The sequence below is a fragment of the Bufo bufo genome, chromosome 3, assembly GCF_905171765.1.
Source record: "Bufo bufo chromosome 3, aBufBuf1.1, whole genome shotgun sequence".
Lineage (NCBI taxonomy): Eukaryota > Metazoa > Chordata > Amphibia > Anura > Bufonidae > Bufo > Bufo bufo.
The window spans coordinates 130,078,044-130,104,613 of NC_053391.1; the positions used below are offsets into that span (position 1 = coordinate 130,078,044).

Consider the following 26,570-nt stretch of genomic DNA (forward strand, 5'->3'; position numbering starts at 1 on the left):
TACTGGGTAATGTGTGTTTCTAAAACTGATTGTTAAATCAAAATTCTGTTTGTGCTCATCAGAATTAAAAATCTCATTAAGGGCTCATGCACATGGTCAAAAGTGTGTTGCAGTACACAAATCGCAGATCCCGGAGGAGTGCATGCCACCTTTTATTTTTTAACTTCTGTAGAAATATATTACCCTTGACCGCACAATGGACAAGAACAGGACATGTTCTTTTATTAATAAAAAAAACCCTCACAAATTAGGGGGGAAAAAAAATAAAGTCAAACAAGATTGCAGTAAAACAACATTTATTAAGATATTCTTGCCAGCAAACACAGAATCTAAAAATTGTATACAACAAAAATTCCTTCCAAAATAAAATAAAAATCATGGAAAATTAAGAAAATGAACAAAAACAGTCATTCATATGACACAAAAGAGAACCACTGGAGCATAAACAGTAATGCCATGCTGGACTATCAGCACAGAGCTCGTGTTATAATATGGGTGCCGTTCCTGCCCTATGGGCTCAACAGCCAGTGCCTATAGTGGAAATTATATGATATTGAGGCTGGTTGCAGGTACCAATGTCTTCGGGATCAGTATGATGGCAAGCTCGCGCAAAACAATACACTAAAGGGTTAAACATACCAACACCACTTATGAATAGCATGCCCAGTTACACCGCTCTACTGAAGCCACACGTACAGGAGGAGTAACAAAATTAAAAGAATATTATTTCTTACAGAAAGTCTGCTTCACGACAAACAGAATAGCTGCACTCAGCCAACAAAAACCCACATAACATCATCACTTCTCAGTAAAACTATTTACACGTTCAGATCTGTGGAAATCTAAAAATTATACCAATCACCACTATTTTCTGGAGTCTCCACTGCTGGACATATTATCTGAATAGAATATGACCACTTTACTAGCCTCTGTCCACTAAGCAGAGGCAGCCTGGCTTCCCAAATCCAAGTCGGTATCTAAAATGTAGCCAGGTAACTCTCTCGACAGTCTGCAGAAGTTATGCCCACTGCCCAGACTGTCCACACCACAGCACAGCAAAGCGGGGATGCTGGCCACTCTCAGCAACAAAAAAGGGGTTAAAAGGAGCCACTGTCTGGGCCAACTAGCATGTAGCCAGGACCATGTGGTCGATTTCTGCCTTTATCCCTGCAGACTGATTTTACAAAGTATTAGGAAAAGGGATGACATCAGGACCCAGAGAAGACTGTTAGGATTTTCAGATGTCTGGTCTTGGCTGGGAATGACAGAAAATGCTGAGAGTGCTCACTGCCAGGGAAACCTGCCGAGAACATCTGTGTAACCTGGTGTGTGGAGCGATGAGCATCGGTCAAGCAACGGAAAAGCATTGTTGTACACTTTACAGAGCAACATCATCCTTCATGTCTGAATTTTATGGCCACACCTACGCATCTCCCTAGACAACAAAGGGGTGAGGCTGGCCTCAGCAAGCAAAATGAGGGGAAAAATGAGAAACCAGAGGAACAATGCACAAAATATGAAAGATAGGGAGAAAGGAAATAAGGGGGGGGGGGGGGGGGGGGGGGATATGTATCTGCTGATGGCTGCTTCAAACTATGACCTAGGAACCCTGGGCCGGTGAAGAAATACTTCCAACCTAAACAAATGAAAATCTAAACTACAGAAAATAAAATCAATAAGCTAAAAGAGAATTGCAGTCATTAAAGAAATAAGATCATAAGGTAAAGATCCTCTGGTGAAAGAGAGCACCGATTCCTATCAAGGCCTGGTGAAAACAGAAGGAGACGTGCCCCTGGCAGGAAACTGCCAGTGAAATCCTGCTCTGGATCGTCATCTTACTTAATTCTGCACCCTCACTGACAAGTCAGACCCAACATACAGTGACAAGCCCCTTCTTTACACACTCCCATCCACCTGAACTAAGTTACAGGAGGCTCACGATGAGGGTGCATGAAGGGAGCATTTTCAGCCTTTGCTCTAGATAACTTTAGCTGATGGGTTGAGTCTGGGATGCGTCTGTGTGTGGTTTAACATGGGGCAGTTGAACTGATGTATCAGGACTGACTGTAACGACTTCTTGCCCCGGCGGGTCACACACTGGATATTCTCTTTTTTTTTTCTCGCACACAAGGTTTCTTCCTTTCTTATTCTTGGCTGCTTCACCCCACTTTGGCCCACTTGAGAAAAGCAGGGATGTCTCGCACAGGGACGTGTCGGGTCAGAGCCTTGACTCTGAGGTTACGGTCATCAGTCAGCAGAACGACTTCTCTTCTCAGGCGTATTGGATCATCTGAAAAGTGAGCGGAGGGTAATAAGGTACAAAAACTGATGCTGGTGAGAGGAGGAAAAATGATAGCCAAAAGGAAATGTGCAACAGCTTAGGAGCAAGTTCTCACAGGAGGAAGAACGTGGGAGCGGAGGAGAATTGTAGGGAGGGGGGAAGCTTGTCACTGTGACACTGGTAACCATCCTCAGTGTTAAAAACCAGAGGCCTGCAGTTGTCAGTACTAGGCCAGGATCTGTCTTTGTAAACAACATAGACAGCTGTGGCAGGTTAATCCTATGACAGATGGGCTTGGGCAGCTCATGATGTCACTTTAATCTGCCACAACAGGATAGGGATGGAGGTATGAGAGGAAGTGGCATGACTTAAGGTGTTTACGCTAGTATATTGTGGGAGTCCAAAAATGAAGAAAGCACTTCTAAGGTTAGTGAGCCAAGACCAAAGACGGAGCTTTACCTTTATTTGACGGCATGAAGTCCTTAGCATTGTCCTTGCAGTAATGAAGACAGCATGACAGGATCAAGTCATCGTTGTTTCCCTAAGACACCAAACAACAATATCAATGTGTGGACCTCGATGATCACTAGATGATTCCACCCCAAGGCACTGAAAGGTCATGGACAACTTTGCATTGGCTTTATTTAATGAATCGTATACAGTATTTTTAGGACTATAAGACATACTTTTCTTCCCCCAAAAGTGAGAGGAAAATGGCAGTGTGTCTTATCGTCTGAATGTCATCAGTATGCAGGAGGCGCGGGAAAGGGAAGTACTGCGCTGGCTCTACTCACCCTCCCTGGTCATCTTCTAGGCTGTGCTCTGCACTGTGTCCTGACTGCATACAGCATCAGGACGTAGTGCACGCAGGCGCTGTATGACCTGACAATGTGTGACATCAGGTCACAGTGCAGCACAGGCCAGAAGAAGAGCAGGGAGGTAAGTGCTCTTTTTTTTTTTTTACGCCTGATCTGGGGCTGATAAAAAAAATGGCGGTGGGGGTCTGATCTGAAGCTGTTGGAGCTTGGGGGTTTATTCTGAGGCTGATGAAGTTTGGGGATCTGAGGGTTTGATCTGAGGCTGATGGTGCTTGGGAGTCTTATCTGAGGTCTGATTTGGGGGTCTGATCTGAGGTCTGATCTTAGGTTTGATGAAAAATATTTTTTTTCTTATTTTTCTCCTCCCAATCCTAGATGTGTCTTATAGTCTGCTGCATCTTATAATTGAGCTTAATTAAAAATGTTGCCGAGTTTGACTTCTGCAACTGGTAGGTGTATATACATTACATAGCAAGCTGCAGTATACCGTTCACAGTGAAGTCCATCAGACTCTAAGGCTCCCTCTCTTCTCTCCTGAACAATCTTCTATGATGATTTTTGACCAAATCAAAATTTAACTTTAGACACCTGAACATGTCAAACTGCGGATTTCACTGTGCACGGCATTCTGCAGCCTCCTATGAAGGGTATATACATGCCATTTTAAAATCACAAAATACATAGGATTAGGAAAAAATACATCAATACAAATGGTGTCCATTGACTTCAAAAATCATGAATCTCTATATCTCTATTACTATGAATTTCACACACAGTGCAACAGGATACAAAGCAAATGCCCTAGTGAACCTAACCTGTACATAGGCCAGAAGGGACAGTTGAAAATTAGTCAAATAGCACTGAAAAACAGGGAGAATGAAGGTACCTTCTGTCCAGAAATATCCTCGCTTCGGAAGGCAATAGATTCCAACTCATTGCCGCGGCTTGTAAGTGCTCGGAGAAAGGGGTCTCGAGCTTCAAATCCATGTTCTAGAAACTGAATGGCCTTCTTGGCCTTCTCCTGAAGAGATCTAGCCTGTACAGCGCTGCGCTGATCAACATCTTGTCCCTTTGCAAGGCCGTCCAGCTCATGAATAACTACAAGATAGGAAAGCACACATTTTTGGGAAATGAGGGCACAGACATCCTATTAATACATTACTGAAATCTTCTCTTTGTCAAACAGAGAGAAATTGGTTTGCTATGGCAAGGATGCTTCCACATAAAAAAAAAAACAAAAAAAAAAAACAAACATCTTTGCTCTGTCAAAAACATAATGATGATCTCTGATAAAGAGTTTCAATTAGAACAAACCTCCACTAGAGGGAAAATAATGTGAACACTGACATCAATGCTTGTTACTCTCATTATTAGCAAAATTATTTGTCTATGACCAGGACTGCGTAGAATATCTGTTCAGAACTAGGGTCATGATGAGCAAATTTTGCCTTTTCACCAAGTTAATAATAAACTGAAAAACCTCAGGAGACCTCCCAAAAAGGTGCAGAGCAAAATGGTTTTCTAGGGTGGTGGTCAGTCCAATATCCAAAGAAATGGAGGGAATTAAAAATAAGTCTTTGCATAGACTGCAGCCGCACACTAATCATGCAACTGCATGATTCTTACCATCCCTGCCTACCCTAGCGCTGCATACACAATGCTCAATGAGCGCTGTGTCTATAGAACAGAAAGAGGCAATGCTGTTTCCTGCTCCGATCCCAGCTGTCATGATCATAGGGGGCCAGGTCTATTAGCGAGCTGCTGGCACTCCGATTTTCGGTCTGTTTTTTGCGGATCCGTTGTTCCTGAAAATGTTTCCGTATGTCATCCGTTTTTTGCGGATCCGCAAAAAACTGAAACATGTATAAATTTCAATAAGCAAATAAATTTGTTTGGATTTCTTTGAAAAAAAAATTTAAAAATTAAAATGTAATTTCCAGGAACGGAATCCGCATAAAACGGATGACATACGTAATGACATCCGAATGTCTTCCGTTTTTTGCGGATCCATTGACTTTGTATTGTACCAGGATCCGAATAGGACATGTTTTATATTTAAACGGACATGCGGAACGGAACAACGGAAACGGACAGCACACATTGTGCTGTCCGATTTTTTCCAGGACCCATTGAAAATGAATGGGTCCAGATCTGTTCCGCAAAAAACGGAACAGATCAGGAATGAAAAAACGGACGTGTGAATGGACCCTAAAGGGGTTATCCAACCCATTCCCGTCGTGGCCTGCTATTGGCTGTTTTCATCCATGCGACGGGGAGATGCGGTGGGAGTCAGAAGCGACGCGGGTGCCGGGCAAGTACAACCTGTGTGAGGGGCCCAGGCTTATGGGGAGGCATTTTAAGGGTTGAATTTTGATGTTAAATCGGTGTTAAATCCAGTAGGTGTGAATGAACTCGCCTAAGCCTACCTGTTACTGCTGCTACTACTACATCAAAGGAGTATCTCAGAGATCAGATTAATAGGAGTAAATATATGTCACTCTGATTTACGGCAGCATGCTTAAAAACAGACATTTAATAATCTGAACTTTGACTGCCTGTTCTGCAGAGGGCTGCACAGAAAGATGTTGGTTTGCCCAATATACATAATATATATAATTTATTATGTTATGAAAAATATATAGACCCTTAGTTTAAAGGGAGTATGTCACCAGTACAAACCCCTTTAACACAGGGCATGCAAGAGATGCTCTAAGAAATATAAGCAAGCACCCGCTGAGTGGCTGCTCACACTCCAGTTTATAATGCAGAATGAACGTGCACCTTCTTTGTAAGTCGAGTGTCCCATTTGGTTGACTGGCTGAATGGAACCATGTGGCTGCATCCATGGCACTTTATATGCAATGATAGTATGTAATTACTAAACTATGCTCATGTTACCTAGAGGGTGCACTTGTCAGCACCTGTCTAGTAAAACAAACAACCATATGATGATGATCTTCACCTAATGACAGTGGGGGTCATTCACAAAGACCAGCGTTTTATGCCAGTCTTTGTTTCCCCTCTGCACTGGTGGAGAAAGCACCTAATTTATGATGAAGCAGATAGCTCGACATAAATTAGGTGCACCACTTTTATGTCTGTTTATTGATGTAAAAGATAGTTAATGTGTGGGCCTGATGTCCCATCCTCCCCCAAGTGGCAAGCATAGCACAAAAACGCCAGTGCAAAAAAAATATTGTTGCATGGCACTTAAAAAGTCTCAAAATGTGGTCTTGCAACTTTTTTCTGCAATAGTGCCCGTCGTAAATAACCCCTAATATTCCTTAAAAAGATGTTCTATGAATAACGCGCCAGAGTCTAAAATTGTAAAATACTGTATTTTTCGCCCATAAGACGCACCTAGGTTTTTGGGGAGGAAAATAAGAAAAAATATATTTTTAACCAAAAGGTGTGCTTTTGGTGGGTTTGGAACTAATGGTGGTCTGTGGATGGCACTGTTACTAGGGATCTGTGAAGGACACTGTTTTGGGGGATCTGTGGAGGACACACTGTTATGGGGGGGGGGGGATCTGTGGATGACGCACTGTTAGGGGGGGGGGATCTGTGGCTGACACTGTTATGGGGGGGGATCTGTGGCTAACACTGTTATGGGGGGGGGGGGATCTGTGGCTGACACTGTTATGGGGGGATCTGTGGATGGTACTGTGACGGGGAGGGGGGATCTGTGGATGGCACTGTTACAGGGGGGGGATCTGTGGGTGGCACTGTTATATATGTGCCATCCACAGACCCCCACCCCATAAAACTGTCATCCACAGATCCCCCCCCCCCCCCGCCGCTCCAGTGCTGCAGTATACAAATCTAAAATGTCTCATTCAATTAAAAGTGATTAAACATGCCCCATCACTCCTAATATTACCGTACATCCTAACAGCTTCTGTGCAACCCAGGCAGGCGGGTCGGGCGGCTGGCGCGTCACTCACTGACGTCACTTGCCTGCGCCGCCTGCTTCATTCATAAAGTAGGCGGCGCAGGCACGTGACATCAGGGAGTTACGCTGCCGCCCGCCCGGCCTGCATTCTACAGAAGCTGTTAGGATGTACGGTAGTATTAGGAGTGGGGGGCATGTGTAATCACTTTTAATTGAATGAGACATTTTATATTTGTATAGTGCAGCACTGTAGCGGCGGGGCCGGACTACAGTGACTGCACCGCCCCGCCGCAATTGCCGGCCCCCAGCTCCTCCTCCTTCTCAGCAGCCCGACCTGACTGTGTGCGGCACAAGATTACACCTCATGGTACTGTAGCAGTCATCAGTGTCACAATGGGCAGTGCCACCTGCCACTGTGTGTGCCTGTAGCTTAAGATGATAGGCAAGGAAATTTCCCTTTAATGTGTAACTAAAGGTTTGTAAAAAAAAACACGAAGGGGCAGAAGTGCTACTCGAAGTGCTCAGCTCCTTCGGCTTTCATCAGCTTTTTTTGAGGGCTTGGTGTATAGATCCATTGAAAGTATATGGGGTCAATAACTCAACATGCTTGAAGCAGAGCCCAGGCAAGCTGAAGGGGAAGAGAGCTAACAGCAGCACGCCTGCCTCTGTTTTTTAAAGATTTAGTTACCTTTTAAAAAATTGCCGGGTGTGTGGAGTTCCTTCCCCTACTTCCAGTGTGGGAGCAACAACTAAACAGCTGATCAGCAGAGGTGAGCTGTATTGGACCCCTACTAATCTGATATTGATTGCTTATCCTGGCGACAGGCTATCAATTTCAATTTTCCTGGAATATCCCTTTAATGATTGGCTGCTTGGATGACAGCTTCATCAGTATTAGGCAGATTATTGTATATAAATATTAGGCAGATTTTTTGGCACACACGCTGATTATATTTCCCCCCAAAAGTGTGTCTTATAATTCAAATGCTAATGGAACCGGTCATCAGTATGCGGGAGGCATGGGCAGCACTGCACTGGCTGTACTCACCCTCCCTAGTCTTCTTCTGGGTCCTGACTATGCACAGCATCAAGACCTAGTACACGTAGGCACACACTATGATCACAGGCCACAGTGCAGTGTGGGCTGGAAAAAGTGGTGTGGCCAGTCTTGGACTTGCAGTTCCGTCCAGAGCAAGCGAGGCAAGTTTAGTTTTTTTTTTCAACGTCTGATCTGAGGTCTGATGGGGTACGATCTGAGGCTGATGGGGAAATGATCTGAGGCTGATGGAGGTTGGCAGGATCTGATCTGAGGCTAAAGGAGGTTGGGGGGTCTGATCTGGTGGTCTACTCTGAGGTCTGATGGAAAATCAATGAAGGTGGTCTTTTGAATTTATGTTTTTAAAATAGAGGATAAAAATATGGTTACAATTAGGTAGACAGAAAGACACACCAACTAAGTGACAATTATACCTTGGGCTGAAGACCTAGGTTAACTAAGATAGACTGTTTTTGAATGTATTGTTTGAAAACCTCAATGAAAAAAGGACACTGGCTGTTAGGCAGTATATCCATACAACCAGACTGGCATGAAAAGCTAAACTGGCATGAAGCAGCTTAGCAGTCAATCAATGCCATGGCCATTAGCAAAATGCTAATACTACATATAGATGTTTAACGCTCCGGTCAATTCAGCAGAAAGCCTTTAATATGAATACATCTAAATCATCCTTGGATCTTGCACTACTGTAGAGCTACAAATCACAGTTTACACCTTCACAAGATTATCTCATTTTCAATTCGATAACAATCCTCTTCAATACGTGCACTTCACTGCGTTCTTATGCAACCCTTGCAGGGTTAGGCTAGACAGACAGACAGACGAGGATTTTTGTAGGCGGCTTACACACAGATGGACACAGTGGTATTCGTGTGACAGGAAGGAGCTTATAAAGCATGCTCATTTCCCCAAAGGGAAGAAAGCGCAATCGACTTCTTATTAAACCCACCCAAATACACCAGATACGCCACGGGGCTCTCTCTCTCGGTCAGGGAAAGAACTTCCAAATCCAGGGAGCTGGCCAGACCACCCAGTAACACCAGTACTTGTGCCAGGGGCGAGTGTTTAGCAATAACTGGAACCAGTCAGAGATTGCACTGCTGGCTTTATATGGAGAAAAGGCTGTGACAGGGACGTGTGTTCCAGCAGCTGCTCCCTCAGCTGTGCGACTCTGTACCAAGTCCAGCCGAAGAGTTGCACAGTATAGCACACCACAGCCAGAGTGCTGTCAAGCACAAGGCAGCTGAGAGCGAGTGGCCGGAATACGCAGGACACTAGTACTCATGCCACATTAACACACCGAGGTGCTGCAGAGACAGAAAGTGCCACACTAAGTCACGCCCGCTACAATAATGCAATCTACGCATAACATGAAGATGGTGGGAGAAATAATCATTTCCATAAGCTATCTTACAGTTACATGATTATCTCAAATGTTCTATAAAAGCAACTTTGTACCTCTCTGTGCATGGCTATCTATAACCAATATGTTCCAAGTGCAGTATAGTATGGTAATCTACTAGATCAACTCCCAATTTACTCATCCATCCACCTAAACACGGCCAACGTTTTAGGCAGGTGTGGAAAACATGCTGCAACGTAAGAATGCTTTCAAAAATATAGGTGTTTGCATTTTGTTAACTGATAAAATAAGCTAAGTGAGTGAACAAAAAGAAATCTAAATCAAATCAATATTTGGTGTGACCACCGTTTGCCTTTAAAATAGCATCAATTATTTTAGATACACTTGCAGACAATTTTTTCAAGGAACTATGCATGGAGGTTGTTCTAAATGTCTTGCCCAAATAATAATAATAATAATAATAATAATAATAATAATCTTGCCAAATACTTCTGTCTTTTCATGTAATCCCAGAAAGACTCAATGATATTGAGATCAAAGCTCTGTGGGGGCCATATCATCACTTCCAGGACTATGTTCTTTTTTGGGGTCGTTGTCCTGCTGCAGAATAAATGTGAAGCCAGAAGCCCCCTTAATGGTGCTGCATGATGCATAAGTATCTGCCTGTATTTCTCAGCATTGAGGACACCATTCATCCTGACCAAATATCCAACTCCATTTTCTAAAAATTTAGGGCAGAAGATGGCGTTGGGTGCGTTTAGGGCAGAAATGGCGTTGGGGATACGGCCTGTATTAAAGGTGTCCTCAAAAGGTGAGAAAGACATGCAGATACGTATCCATCATGCAATACTATTGACTCCAAATTTATTCTGCAGCCAAACAATGACCCCAAACATACAGAAAATGTCATTAAGAACTATCTTCAGCCTATAAAAGAAGGAGTCCTGGAATCTATGGAGTATGGACCCTCAGAGCCCTGATCTCAACATCATTTAGGCTGTCTGGGTTTACTTGGGAAGACAGAAATATTTGAGCAAACCTACATCCACAAAAGATGTGATGTGTAGTTAGTCATCAAAGATGTTTGGAACAACCTCTCTGCAGAGTTCCTTCAAAAACTGTGTGCAAGTGTACATAGAAAAACTGATGCGGTTTTGAAGGCAAAGGGTGGTCATACCAGATACTGATTTGGTTTAAATTTCTCTTTTGTTCGTTCACTTCACATTTTGTATTCAATTCAGTGTGTATTTAGACCCTTTGCTATGACACTACAAATTTAGGTCTGGGGGCCTCCCATTTCTCTTGATCATCTTTGAGATGTTTTTACAGTTAGACTGGAGTCCACCTGTGGTAAATTCAGTTCACTGGACATGATTTGGAGAGAGACACGACCCTGTCTATAGAAGGTCTCACAGCTGACAACGCATATCAGAGCAAAAACCAAGCCATGAGGGGGAAAAAACTGCCTGAAGAGCTTGGAGACATAACTATGTGGAGGCACAGATCTAGAGAAGGGTACAAAAAAAATTCTGCTGCACTGAAAGTTACCAAGAGCACAGTGGCAAGATGTTTGGAACAACTAGGATTCTACCTAGAGCTGCCCTCCCCACTAAACTAAGGGCCTTGGTAAGAGAGGTGACCAAGAACCCAGAAGTCACTCTGGGTGAGCTCTAAAGATTCTGCAGGAGAAATTTCCAGAGGGTCAACTATCACTGCAGCACTCCACCAATTTGGGCTATATGAGAGAGTGGCCAGAAAGAAGCCTCTTATCATTAAGGCCTGCCTGGAGTTTGCACAAAAGCACCTAAGTGACTCTCAGACTGTGAGAGAAGATCCTCTGGTCTGATGAAACAAAGATTGAACTTTTTGTTCTCAATGTGTTACCATTTAGGCCAAGCAGGCTGCTTATAGTAGCGTAAGAAACATGCAGCCTGGCTTTGTCCTGTTGAAAAACAGCTCCTGGGACACTTTGAAGACATGGCCGTACAACTGGTTCCACAATCAAATCAATGTAAGGCCAAGCTGTTAGTGTACCTGAAATGAAAACTAGAGGGGTCCAGCTAGCAAATATGCCATCTCACATCATAATCCTGGGATTAGGACCAATGTGACGTTCCCTTGTGAACATCTCTTCATGGCATTTCCGACATGGTCTTGAGACTAATCTTCGGCTATCATTGTGTCCGAGACAAAAGTTGGATTCAATGCTATAAACTTCCAGTCCAGCCTCCATTGTGGTCTTGCTGCACATCATGATAGCCTTTGAGAGTGGTGGCGTAAGATCAATGGAAATCCTGTAGCTGGTCATCTGGCTCATAGTCCAATGTTGTGCAAACACTGTTTGCCGCCCTAGGCTTGGGACGTGATGTCCAATTTCATTTGCAGTACAGAGTGGATCTTTACATACTAAACAGATGATCCATCCGTCCAGAGGTTCGCCTATGTGCACATCTTGCTGTAATTTCAGTTTGTTGTTGTTCTCACAACCACTGGGACATGCAATACTGAACAATGCTGACATCTTGGCCTAGGCACATAGCGATCTGCCAGAGTGATAAACTAAGGTCTCTCAGTTCAAGGATTCTGTCCCTCTTAGTTTGCAGTAACTGGTACGTCGACAAACAGGAGGCATTGTACACGGTTTGATCTGGCTTTTATGCCCCTCCCACATGCCACAGATTGGAGCTAGGTGCTAATTTTTTATTAATAATTTGCGCATCTTAGCAACACTTGCTACATTCTTGATTTGCATAACACTACGGCTTGTCCTTCTGGGTCTTGCAATTTCAATGTTAAGGAGTGTGTGTGTATTTTATTTATAGTATTTATATACTGTATGATCATTCAAACCTTTATGCAATAGAAATCAGTTCTGACTGTGGACATCACTACTGACTTTCTTAGGGCTCATGCACACGAACGTATTATTTTTTTCAGTGTCAGTGACTTTTTCTTTGCACCCTGTATGCGGATACATTTACTTCAATGGGGCCACATAAAAAACGGAATCTACTCTGTGTGCATTCCGTGTCCGTAAGTTCGCATGGCTGTTCCGAAAAAAAATAGAACATGTCCTATTATCGTACGCATTATAGACAACGATAGGACTGTTCTATTATGGGGCGGATGTTCTGTTCCGCAAAATGTAGAATGCACACAGCCGGTATCCATGTTTTGTGGTTGTGCAATTTGCGGACCGCAAAACAGGCAACTATCATGTGCATAAGCCCTTAGGATGAGGATTCATTTATAAACAGCAGTCAACCTGAACAAGTAGGTCTACAATGTACAGCATGGGGAAGGGACAGAGTAGCAGCCCATAGCTGTGGTTCACCTGATTAAAACACAGTTTTTCTTTTTGTTGATCCAAGGCCCTGTTCCAAAGTTATACTATTTCCTAATATGCAAATTAGGCGTTTGGTGTAATGGGTGCATCAACACTGCTCTTGTCGCACACAACCTCCACTCATTTCTGTGGCTAGAGCCCTTCCCTTGCTGCATTGATTGACAGGGTCACACAGTAGCAAAGCAGTGAGGAAGACACCCTAATTGTGAACCACTGTTATGTGCCTATGCAAATAGTTGGATAGGGAGGTACCTGGTGATAGATTCTCTTTAAAGGGGTTCTCCGAGACTGGGAACCCCATTTTGACACTGCTAGGAAGGTTGCAGGGACAAACTCGCTTGTCATTGGTGCTCTGGTTCTGTGCTCAGCTGTACTGTTTGAGAAGTATCGTTTAAAGAGATGTGACCACTGAGGCCTGGACTGGAAATGAGGCAGTGGCAAAGGGCACAGCAGGACTGCGGACCAGTGAGTGGCTTTTTTAAAAAAAAAAAATTATTTTTATGGGGCACACTTTAAGAGCACTGGAGTTGTTGGCTCTGAGGCAGGAAAACCCCTTTAAACATTACCAAGAGGTAGAGACCTATTCCAAATTAATTTTCATAAAAAATGGATGCACTCTTCTCCGTGTTCTTTTATTTAAAATGGAATATAATGTAAAATAATGGAATCTGATTGATTGGTACCAAATACAGTGATCCCTCAAGATACAATGGCCTCAGGATACAATATTTTCCACATACAATGGTCTTTTCTGACCCATCGTAAGTTGAAACCAGACTGAACATACAATGTCTCAGACTTAGATCCAACCAATTAAGGTCACTTCTCTGGTAAAATAGATGTATTAGTTGCTATTCCTGACTATTATATTTAAGGACTTGTTTTATCTGTCTTCGTTATCTGCTTATTTTTCTTAAAATCTTCATTTTCTCTCATCTTGGATGACATTTTGGGGCTTTGGAACAGATTACTCAACTTACAATGGTTTCAACATACAATGGTCGTCCTGAAACCAATTAATAATGTATCTTGAGGGACCAGTGTAAAATGATCAAAGGTTCCTGAGAAGCAGGTGTGACAGAAACATCTACAGTCAATTTAAGAAACTCGAAAGGGTCCACTGAAAGTCTGAGATGGTCAATAGGATCATACGTCTATACCCATATATTCTAAATAGTTAGTAGGACCATACTTCTATACCCGTGTACACAGTCACAGCATTAAGAAGATACCTACTGTATTGTGAGGGAACTTACCTATAAGAGGAATAACTAGGATATAGATCTGACATGACAGAAGCTGCTGCAGACCAGGGAGGTGATTGATAAACCCATTTGTGTCAGGAACCAGAAATAAGGGACAGATTGCCAGCTCCAGCGCTCTCGTCTTTCCATCCAGGACAGCCTACAATGACAGTGATTTTTCCATTAATAACCATCTAGGAGGACGAAAACCCTTAAGTCATACTGTATTATGAGAAAACACTTCATAAAGTCTTTGAAGCTAGGAAAAACCTTCTAAGGCCTCATGCACACGGCCGTCAGCCGTGTGCACCCCGCATCATGGATGCGGACCCATTCACTTGAATGGGTCCGCAATTCCAGAGATGCGGAACGGAACACCGGAAGCACTACAAAGTGCTTCCGCTGTGTTTCTTTCCGTTGTTGCGCACCGCAAATAAATATGACATGTCATATTTTTTTGCGGTGCGGACAGACCACGGACCCATTCAAGTTGAATGGGTCCGGCCCGCTGCACGGATGTTGACCGTGCATAGGGGACTGCAATTGCGGTCCCCAATGCACGGAACGGCCGCACAACGGCTGTGTGCATGAGGCCTAATATGGAGGATAAAATAATTGACATTACCAACACAGTGGCTCAGTGATTAGCACTGCTGGCTTGTAACGCTGGGGTCCTGGGTTCAATTCCAAGGGCAACATCTGTATGTTCTTCCCATGTTTATGTGAGTTTTCACCAGGGAATCGGATAGGTACATTTGGCATTCAGACTGTGAGCCTCAATCGGGACAATAAGCAATGACAATCTGTGCACAGTGCGGCGTAATATGTTGATGCTATATAAAACATTTTTTTTAAAAATGCTGCTCGTTTAAGGGGCTGCTTTACTGGAACAATTGTAGAGGGTGTAACATTTGAATGCCTCATCTGAATTCTCAGCATTGACCAAGGGGGTTCTTAGCAGACAAAGTGTACGAGAACACATCCTAAAAGTGTTTTCCCATATGTGTACATTAATATTATGGGGAGGGGGGAATCTGAATAAAAGTTAGGCTTCTGTGGTCAATTACTGGCATATTTTTCAGTATAAGCGATATGCAAATATCAGTTATTTTTTTTGCTACATAACTTGTAAGAAATATAATATTATCTAAAAATCAAGGGTGGTGGTGGCCACATATCCCAACCCTTTCCACTACTGCAAGTTACAGCTCTGGGGCGTCTTTGAACAGTCTGTGACAGTCTGCACGTCCCCTCTGCAGGATGCACTGGCCGGCAACGAGGTCACATCATATCGAGCCAAGAACAGGGAGCAATATGAACGGAGCTTGGACGGCGGGTGGTAAAGGGAAGCAAAGCAGTCACAGGGTAGCAGGGCAGTCGGGAAGTCTGTGGCATTTCTCCTCCTGCAGGGTATTGTGTTATAAATAACCCAGGACTTCCTACTCCACAGGTTCAGAAGGATACAGTATCCTGTGCTACCGTCTGCTTGTGCTGCGCTGTAAATGACAGCGCCGCATCTCTGCCTCTTCCCAGTACACAGGGTCTCATAAAAGGAAGAAGCTACTTAACACGCATAAACATCCAAAAGTCACATTAATTCAAAATAGCTGATCCGCATGTCATACCAGACAGGTTTGTGGCGTCAAAGCAGAAGACTTTTATAGATCCATATTTCTTAGTTATGGCGTGTCCATGCCATGCCCAAGGGCATTCAGTGCGGCTCATCAAAACATGCCCAACCGCTAATTTACTATAGCCAGAGGCTGGCGTATCAGGGTAGATTGACAGAATCTCCAAAGATCTTACTGTATTTCAATTAGGTGTATGAAAGGTGAGGAGCAACCAGGCTGGTTCTGGGCAGCTCGCCAATTGCTGAAGGGTACACATGTGTGTTGTGTCCCAGAAGGGCTTTTACCGGAGCTGTATTACAAGTCGCTCGGCACAGATTGCAGGGTCCAAGCATATGGTGAGACAGATGTGCCTGGCAAGGATTCAAGGCTACAAAATGAAGAATTATGGAAAAAAAAAGAAAAAGAAAAGGGCCCTGGGCACTAGCAGAGGTGGGGGCAGGAAGATGAGGAACAAATATCGTTTCCCCTTTGGTATCAGTTTTAAGCTCATCTGGAAGGAACATACTGTGTAATTTTACAATCTAAGTCCAGCCAAACAATGAACGTTGACAGGGGCTGAGATCAATGTATCGACATGTGCCATGATGAGAAATATTTCACTGTTGCATTTCTCTCGGTGATGATGACCTATAGGTTACCATCATAGCATTCAGCACTTGCAGCCAAGAAAAAAGTTCAAGCATGTGTGACTGATGGAGCTGATTTACAAACTTTGGAATTCGTTTCAGTAATGTGCATGTAAAAATAATCATTGATCATCTTCTTCAACTGGAAAACAAGACAATTACAGAGTCAGCATATCTGCTCATCTAGGGTGTTGTCACTGCACCTGCATTAAAGGGGTTGTGCTGAGTTTGCAAGTTATCCAACATCCACGGGATAAGGGATAACTAACTGAATGGTGGGACCCCCGACTGCTGGGACCCCCAATGATCCTAAGAAGTTGGGGGGGCTGGACCTGTTCCACCGATCTATTCCACATCGATCCTGTGTCTTACCGCTCTATTTATCCTGTATGGGATCACTGGAAATAAGCGAGTTCTGTACTCTGCTATTTACAGCGGTCCCATAAAAAAAAGAATGAAGCAGCAGGGCACGTGAACAGATCGGGGGACTGGGACTCCATTATCGGAACTGGTGGAGGTCCCAGCGGTCGGACCCACAAGAGAGCAGTTAAGGGGATAGTCTGTAAACTTGATACGATCCCTTTAACCTAGTTTATTAGATTATACACATTGTACATTTGCAGGTGCATAACCTGGATGCTTTGCGCCTTTTTCTCGTCCACGGTTGTGGAACGGGCAGTCTCTTCCCGGTATGATGTGAGAGCTGCGCTCTGTGTTCTGAGCCAATCACCTGCTGCCGCTCGCACTGAAACGCTGGGCAAGATTCTGCAGCTGCATCTCCCTCCTCTCTGCCTTCTAGTGGGGGGATTGAGGAGGGGGGATCTGAACATTTACAGCAGGTGGAAAGAGAAGCTACAAACAGATGATGGTAGGTGAGGAGGAGGTTACTTTTCCATAATAATATATGGTGCAAAGCTTTATGTATTTACAGGCACTGCTGATTTACATGAGAAATATTCTAGGGATCGGTATGCTTTAAAAGTGTAGCATTTACTTTTTAAAATCAAGAACAGTGCAACCCGTATACGAGACATAAGGGGATGGCAGAGTACCGGAAACCATAAGCACTTGGTTAAATACAGGATCATATGTAATGAGCACCTTCCTAAGACACATTTACAAGAAAAGGAGAACTGGAAGCAGTACAACCGCTGCCACAGATAAAATATTTTCACCTTCTCAAAGTAAAGGACACTGAGCAGATTAGTACATACAGTACCAGAACGTGGCACTTTAGAAATAATGAATTCAGGTATATCCAAAAACTATTTTATTTGTCCCACTATGTGCCAGGAAAAAAAACTAATATTCGGGCTGGACACAGACTATAATCACGGATAATAAATAACTGGTGGCTTATAATACAGGCACTTAAGGGGGTTGTCTAATATTGGGAATTAAATTACATGGGAGTTGGATAGTGATTAAAAGGACCCACTCACCCTCCCATCGCACCCCATTCCAGCACTCTGGTCTGTCTCGGCTGCTGTACTGGAACTGGGACACAGACGGGGAGTGTTTTTTCCCCCCTTATAAACACTGTCTAGCCCCCATAGAACTCTTTTCAATGTCTGACAACCCAGCTTTAAAGCAAATGAATTATTAGTAATTTGCAAAAATATAATTTTTCTGTTTATTTAATCCCTTTACGAGCAGAAATGATTCATGTAAAGACTGCCTGCTCTCTCCGGGAACTGCCGGGAAGGCAGCTGCTGAAAGTCTGTTTCCCTGCTCTATTACACCCTATGTATGTGTGCTGCTAAAAGGAAGTCATTTCTGAATGAGCCCGCTATCAGCTTGAGCACTATGGCTTAGGAGGGGATTGGGGGGGGGCTCAGTTCCATTTTCACAGGTAGCAAACAAAAAAAAAAATACAAAAAAGGCTAAGTTGACATTACAGTTTTGTTTTCTGTTCTTCTGATCCATCAGAAGAAAAAAATGGACCCTTTAGAGAATCCGTTCTGCTCATTTTGCAACAGTTTTTGCAATTTCCATCTGATATCCATTATAATAGATGGAAGAAAAGGTCTTTTTTCTTCCATCAAAAATAACGGATCTCTGACTAATTTGACAAAAACGGATGCAATATGAAAATAACGGATGCTGAAAATAATAGATCCTTTTTTTTAGTTCTTCTGTGATGTAAACCCGGCCTAAAAAGCAAGGCAAAAGAAAAGGCTTCCGCAGATAACTTTTGGGGAAAAACAGGGAACATCTGTAAAAGTAATTATCCCCTGATATCTGGTGAGTGTATGCGGTCGCTGGCATTTAACATACAACATGATGTATTCCGGGAAGCCCAAGGGACGGCGATCTTCATAACAGTCCAGAAACTGAGAAACACCAAACAGAGAAAAGGGACAATGGGCTCTCGCTGCTGTTTACCTTCCTGGCCACATGTCGTCAACTATTGGAACCCCCCAGGAAAGAAATTTACGTCATGTAAGCAAAGGGGACACACCAATAAATAATTTATTCAACTTGCAATTCATTTATTTCATTCTAGCCTTGATGTGTCTCCATGAATGCTAGTGGCGGGTTTACACGGACCCATTGCCGTTGACGCACGTTCCTACGAACGCTCGTTCCCAATAATCTGCCCATCTAAAGGTGCAGCCGAAAATGTAATTAGTGCAGGCAAGCAAATGATAGTTTCTGGGCAGCAGATCGTGCAGTCTAAACGGCAATCTGCTGCCCAGAAATAGTGCGGCTGTATGAGGACGAGCGAACGTAGTAGCAATCACTCGTTCTCATAGTATATCCTTCCCGATAATCGGCTGCTCCTCTGGCCCTTTAAAGACAATGATATGGCTCTTTAGGCTGTGTGCACAATGACTGATCAAATATAGCACAAAAAGAACATATTTGACAGCTAAACATAACTTATGGACATGCCCTTTAACTTCAGTGCCTATGGGACGCATCCTTCAGCTCTACGCTTGCACTTGCTATGACCGTTACCTGAATCTTCTGCTGCCGACGTTTCTGTTCCTCCACTTTCCTCACCAAGGCGTGCTTCTTGGCACGTAGCTCTCGGAAATCATGCTCTGCCCCGCTGTTTTCTGGCTCCGAATCTTCAGCAAACGCTTCAATCACTACATCATCCTGGTTTAAAAACAAGTTTATGAGCAGTTAGTGTAAGATTTACAATGCATCACCTGCATAAAATGTAGTCTCTGCATTACCTGAAAGATTAACTTCCAGCATATGCAGGCAATATTTCCGCTGGTCATAGAACGAAACACTGGCATGCAGTAATGCACACTACAAAGGAGGCGATGAAACATTCATTTCAGAACAGTGTACAGGTATGGGCAGAGATGAAGAAAACTATTTAAAGGGGTATTCCCATCACAGACAATGGGGACATAGCGCTAGGATATGCCCCCATTGTCTGATAGGTGTGAGTCCCACCTCTGGGACCCACACCTACGTTAGGAACAGTGGAGCGGTGGCTGGATGACCCTGGGGTCCGGCTTCCGCCAAGCCCTCTCCCCATACAAGTGAATGGGAGCGAACCACCATTCCCATTAATTTCTATAGGGCCAACGGAAATAGCTTGCATGCGCAGTGCACCCTCCATCACCTACTCTGCTCTGTTGTTGGTGTAGGTGCGGGTCCTGCACCTGAGACAATGGGGCATATCCTAACGATATGCCCCAATTGTCTGTGATGGGAACACCCCTTTAAAGGGGTTATCCAATTTGTCAAACAGACCCCCCCCCCATGTGCTGGGCCCTTCACAGGTAATATACTTTCCCCGCTCGTGGTCCCCGCACCGCAGCTTCTCCCTGTACACAAATGAAAACATCCGGTGTCGGGGGGTTAGCAGCTAATGGCAGGCGGGGACAGGGACGTTTTCATCCGTGTACAGGGAGAAGCAGGAGCAGAGGTGCAGGGACCAGGAGCTGCGCAGGAAGCGGAGTAAGTATATTACCTGTGAAGGGCCCGGCACATTGGGGGGGGGAGGTTTGTGAAATTGGTTTCACTGAACGCTTTAAAGGGCCGCCTGCAACCGAAGAAATCAGCAGCTAAAGGGAACTACACTTTCATTTTCTGCTGCATCCATTAAAAGGGAACCTGTCAGCATCGAATGCAGTGCAATCTGCAGGCATCAAGTTATAGCAGGAGGAGCTGAGCAGATTGATATAGTTTTTTTTATGAAATAAATCAGCAAAATGTGCAATTTATTAATTTAAATTGATGATCATTGGGGGCTTAGGAGTCATACCAGCAGTTCTACTCACCGACTCCTAGTTTTCCCTGTATAAGCGTGTATACATATATTACAAGTTTTGCTGAATGTTTTCCCACAAAACTATGTATCAATCTGCTCAGCTCCTCCTGCTCTATGATATGCTGCCTGGAGAATGCACTGCTTTTTCATGAAGGCATGAAATCAAGGTTTTCATTGGATGTCTGCAGACCCATAGGCTGTTCTTGAAAAAGCTATAAGGTCTAGTTATTAGGAAATAGTCTTTAGGGGGGGCCTCCTAGGGAATTAGACAAGCACTATTTAAGGGAGTTGTCCAGGAGGGTAAACATTAGTGGCAGACGGCCTTAAAGTGAGCTTAAAGAGAATGTGTCAACATAAAATGTTACCTACTGTTTAAATCACTTTTATGTTTAACATATTTTTAAATAATTTTTATGTTATTTTTAATTTTGTCATGTCAATATCTATGCTTAAACAAAAAACATAAAAATCCTGCAGTTTTCGCTCTGGCCACTAAGCCTAATAATAGGCGGCACTTCTTGGTCTGTACAGATCACTTTACTGCAGTTACCTGCCTATCTGTCATTCTAATCCTGCCTGTAATGATATCACCTGTGTGTATAGATGAGACCGGATCCACCATTCACAATATGCGATTGTCAAAGCTTATCTATTTTTTCCTTCTACAATGACCTCTGCACAGGTCACACAGCATGCCTAGAAGACTCTCCCATAGAAGTCAATGAGGTCCCCTCCTGTCCATAGTGTGTATGGCCCATGGGGCTGCCATAAAGCAGAACAGCTCAGGCAAGATGGCCGCCTGGCACTTACTAGGTCCACGCTGTTTTCCAATTACCGGTCCTGTCTCGACACGCAGGAAATGCCTACTTACCAAATCACCGAGGCCAGTGATTGGCTGAACAGTCATGACCAGACATTTCCAGTGTGTGAAGACGAGACCAGTAATTACAAACAGGGGGAGAGACGAAGGATGGGTTAGAGTTATTATGGTTGCTTTCTTTCAGAACTTTTCAAAAACTATTTGATACAGGAATCGGTATCGTTCATGCCGTCAATCTCTCATTACTAGCACCTATAAATATACAATCTTACAATACAGAACATTTTTTTATCTGTTGTATGTCCAGAAATAATTGCACCGTGTTTGGTTTACATCACGCACAATTGCTCTTTGGTCATTCTGGCACTATGTATCTAAAATAATAAAGAAATAGTCGTATAATCTACCGTTTTCTGTCTACAGCTAGTCCTATGCATCTCCATAGTTGCAGACTACAGACAAACCCTGTGTACACTGATTCTGCAGTCATGTCTTACTCCATTGCCATTGCCCCTTCTTCATGGTAACACAGAGTGTGTCTTACAGTTTTCTGTGCCAAACCATTGAGCCGAATAACTTAAGCCCACTTAATCTCCCTCTGAACATTGTAAGTGTTAGGAGCATCCCCAGTTTTGTAACAAAGCTGTGAAATCCATATCCATTTTTGGTAGCATTTTTAGGCCAAGGCGAGATGTAGAAGTGCTTTTCCGCAGTAGTTCTCAGCCTATGTTTAAATCTGCAGCATTTCAGAAACAGGATCCTGCCGATTGGAAAATCGACAGCGCGCAGTGATTTCCACGCTATTTTTTTCCATCCCCATGTGGATTTGCACATTTGAGTCTTGAGCCTTAGAAATTGAGTCTTGGACACTGGGACAGATTCACCTCATTGTGTGTGATGCACATTTCTTCTAATGCCAAGTTGGTTACAGCAATTATTAGAAACCTTCTCCTGTTCTCAAACTATTTATCTATATAAAGAACCTATAAGAACAATAGAAAATGATAAAATAATTCCATACAAAAATTCTCCAGTGTGAGAATGTTTTTAGCCTGCTTGCATCATAAGGTTAGTTAACGTCTGACTACCAGTGGTAAGAACGAGACATCACAAGAAATTCAGTGATACTATCAAAACCAAAGGAGACCACATAGTTTCCAAACACAGGAGCTCGGAGACATCACATAAGAACAGGATTGCTTGCTCAAAGCGACTTCCTGCCACACATGATACAGACTGAGGGGGAGGGGAGGGTATGACTTATTGGTAATTTTTTTTTTTTTGGCAATAATATAGCTGAAAATGTTAAAGGGGTTCTTCAGACTTTTATTATTGATGACCTAACCTTAGGATAGGTCATCGATATCAGATCGGCGGGGGTCTGACACCGAGCACCCCCGCCAATCAGCTGATCCAGCCCAGAGAACCCTTTATTGTGAATAGCGACAATCTCTATATGGAGGACCTCTAGCTGTTCCAGTGATTTTCATGATGGTTGTCCTCCAGTAAGAAACCAAATTTGCACACCTTTTACCCAGTTGCCTTTAAGTCAGGTCTCCATGCACCACTGGATCTCTTCAATAGAACCCAGGAATTTCTGCCTTGCCTTGTAATGACTAGGGGCATGACCCTTAAAACTGCTGTCTACAGATCAGCATCTCTTCTTTTTGGAGGTGTCCCTACTTTGGCTAATACCCATTTTCTTCCTTCTTGAAGAGAGCTAATTTGCATACTTTTACCACTCTACAAGGTCTGTAAGGGTCCTTTTACACAGACCGATTATTTAATAGATTATCAAGGAAGAGCGTTTGTATAAACCCTAATTTCCGATAATCTGATGTGTAAAAAGTGTCGGCAATCATCCGATGAACAAGCCAACTCTTGTGATTGTCTCATTCTGTAGACACATAAAACCATAGTTCCTGTGCAGAAGCTCATGGTGTATAAGCAGCGATCTGCTACGTAGGAACAATGATTTTCTATGGGGACAAGCAATCACTGAATAGTTCACTTGTCCCCATACAGTGGAGGTGAAAATGCAGCCGTCGGCTGGCGGTGATCAGGAGTGTCTGCTTCATGCTGCTTCTGTCAGATAATCGGTCCGTGTAAAAGGAACCTTGTTCTCTTTAATGAAAACCTGTACCTCCCTAAATTGAGTCTAATAATCCAATATACAGGCAGAGGCGTATCTAGTGAAAATGGCGCCTATGGCAAGCACTGAAACTGTGCCCCTGTCAAAATATTTTAAACCCATCTTTCAGATAACCTTAACAAAAAAAAAACAGCTGACAAATCTTCAAGTCAAACTCTTTAATCTTCCAATTAAAGTTTTTGTTGCCTAAAATTAATGTTTGTAAGGTAGAAAAACAGAATAGTGTAATGATTCTGTTAAAAAACGAGTAAATACTTATTAAATTCCTTCATCTATATCACCTCCGGCGTTCTAGTTTCTGTTCTCTCATTCACTTCCTGGCTTGCGGCGCTCGTTCATGTAAGAACTACATTTCCCAGTATGCATTGCAGCACGCATAGTAATTCACATCTCCTTGATGTCTCTAACACGTAGAGAGCGTCCTGCCACACAGATGTAGTTCCCAGGAGGGGGTAGGAACAGTGTACACACTGATTCGAAAGCGCCACTGCCCATTGAAATCAATGGGCAGCGCCGCCGAACCGCCAGCAATGCACCGCTGCAAGCTGCATTTTGCGGGCGGTTTTAACCCTTTTTGGGCAGCTAGTGGAAGCTCAAAGTCCTGCGAGCCGCATATTTGAGGCGCCCTGCTAGCGGCTGAATAGCGCCGCAAAAACTACAGTAAAGCGCCGCTCAAATAGCGACGCTTTACCGCCAATAGCGCAACGCCCCAGTGTGACAATAGCCTAAGCCTGGCATCATGACAGTCTCAAACAGAAGCAAGCAGCCCATCCAATATAGTGCTTGCACAATATGGATTAAATTAATTATAATTATGCATAGCCATAGATATAAATAAAGTGATTTGTGCAACAGCAGGTACAACTTGCACAAATCACTTTATTTAGGATATCTATGCATAATTCTAATTTATTTATTCCATATATTTAGCAGCACTATATTAGGTATTTAGCAAGGTTACATTTATTAGGTTGCCTGCCCTGCAGTGCTTGGCAGATTGCAGAATGTCAGTACATCATTATACAGTGTGATCATGATGTGTGTGTGTACCGTAGCAGACTAGCAGTGCTGCCTGGCTGGGGGTCCAATCGTCCAACTTCTCACAGTTCTTCTCCTCACTTCACCTCAGTGCAGTCAGTCACCTCACGAGTGACACGCTTGGATAAATGAAGCTACGATACGCAGAGGAGGGTAGGCGGAGCTGGAGGCGGAGCCTCTGCAAGTTAGCAGATACACGGACGGACTGGGCGATCCCATTCATAGAAAATCATGGGGGCGCCTGTCTTTCTCCTACATGCCAGCCCTCAGTCCAGACTGTCCAGCCAAGGTAAAAGTACTTTCCAAGTTAATTTGCGTGCCGCCGCCAGCGCTGGGGCTAAAGGAGGTGGCTGCAGAATGGGTGGGAATTTTTTTTTCATGATATTTTTTTTTTTGTCGCCCCCCCCCCGCTTGGCACCTATGGCACTAGCCATGGCTGCCATAGCTTGGATACGCCACTGTATACAGGGGATAGAATGGAAGACAGTCTTGGTCCTTTTCGAAAAGGTAACACTTCTGTATCTCTATCTCCAGGTACATACTGCTGAAACACTAGTTGTATTTTTTGGATATCAATTTTAAAAATGACTTGTCACCACAAAATGCAAAGCAATCTGCATGCAGCATGTTACAGAAAGGAAAGGGGTGAGCAGATAAATAGATTTACCGTATTTATCAGACTAAGACGCACCTAGGATTTGGAGGAGGAAAATGAGAAAAAAAGAAATATTCCATCAGACCGAACAGCGCACCTCCAAATCAGACCGCCATTCTTCATCAGACCTCAGATAAGACCCCGAAGCTCCATCAGCTTCAAATCAGACCCCCCCCCCCCCCGCCAGCCCCTCAGATCAGACCTCCATCAGACCCCACCAGCCTCAGATCAGACCCCCAATCAGACTCGGATCAGAGCCAATCAGCCTTAGATCACACCGCCCAGCCCCAGCTCCATTAGACTAAGATCAAACCCCTAATCAGCCTCAGATAAATGTTATTACATTTTAAGAATTTATATAAGCCCTTTTTAACCCCTTAACGCATAATGTTCTGCATACATTATGGCACTATGCACCCGCAATTATATGGGGCGGGCTGCTGCGGTATAATACAGCAGGCACCAGGCCGCAATGATGGGGAACGGTGATCAAGCCGAACCCCATCATATAACCCCTCAGATGCTGCAATAAAAAACAATTGCGGCATCTGTGAGGTAAGACAGAGGGATTCGGTGCTCTTTGCCGTCCGATAAGAACCCCTGCAGTGAAATCACGGGGCTCCGATCAGTTACCATGACAGCCTAGATGCTGCTGAAGCTTCCCGGGCCTGTCATGGTAATCTTCCTGCTAAGCTGTGCACAAGCTGGCCAGGGCTGGCCAACCTGCGGCTCTCCAGCTATTGTAAAACTACAACTCCCACCATTCCCTGCTGTAGGCTGATAGCTGTAGGCAGACTGGGCATGCTGGGAGTTGTAGTTTTGCAACAGCTGGAGAGCCGCAGGTTGGCCAGCCTTGATATATAGTATCTCCATCACCGCATAAGAAAATGTCTGACCAATTAAAATATGAAAAAGAAAAATACACGATTTACAATTTTTTTGTCACCTTGTCCCCCTCAGAAACTTGAATAACAGTGATCAAAAAGTCGTACATGCCACAAAAATGGTACCAACAAAAGGTAAAGTTCGTTCCGCAAAAAACAAGCCTCTGTAGAGACCGAAATATAGAAAAGTTCTGGCTGTCAGAAAATGGCGATGCAAAGAAAATTTAGATTTTTTTTCCCCAAAGGTTTTTATTTTTTTAAAGTACCGTAATAAACAAAATAAAAACTATACAAGTTTGGTATTGCCGTAATCATATTGAGTTGCAGAATAAGGATGTCCTATCATAGTGCACAGTAAATACTGTGATGTCAAAACCCCAAAAAGCTTGGCGGAATTGTTTATTCCAGATGAGGTCACACCAAAACAAAGTGGTAATATTGCATTATTGCATATTCCATTAGTGAGACGATTCAGTAAAATATGTAATATATGTATTTAGACCTCTGCTCTTTCTATATTTAAGTC

The 26,570-nt window shown here is 43.6% G+C and overlaps 1 protein-coding gene across 1 annotated transcript in view; it reads right to left on the reverse strand.

Moving 5' to 3' along the window:
• Window positions 1-285: 285 nt before the first annotated feature.
• Window positions 286-26,570, reverse strand: part of SMG6 (SMG6 nonsense mediated mRNA decay factor) — a 240,583-nt gene continuing 214,298 nt past the window's right edge. Inside the window, exons 15-19 of the mRNA XM_040423570.1 lie at window positions 19,220-19,363; window positions 14,014-14,161; window positions 3,986-4,197; window positions 2,741-2,822; window positions 286-2,290 (exon numbers count right to left, since the gene is read on the reverse strand). Of these exons, the coding sequence (XP_040279504.1) occupies window positions 2,160-2,290; window positions 2,741-2,822; window positions 3,986-4,197; window positions 14,014-14,161; window positions 19,220-19,363 (717 nt within the window). The 3' untranslated portion in view covers window positions 286-2,159. The remainder of the gene's footprint in view (window positions 2,291-2,740; window positions 2,823-3,985; window positions 4,198-14,013; window positions 14,162-19,219; window positions 19,364-26,570) is intronic.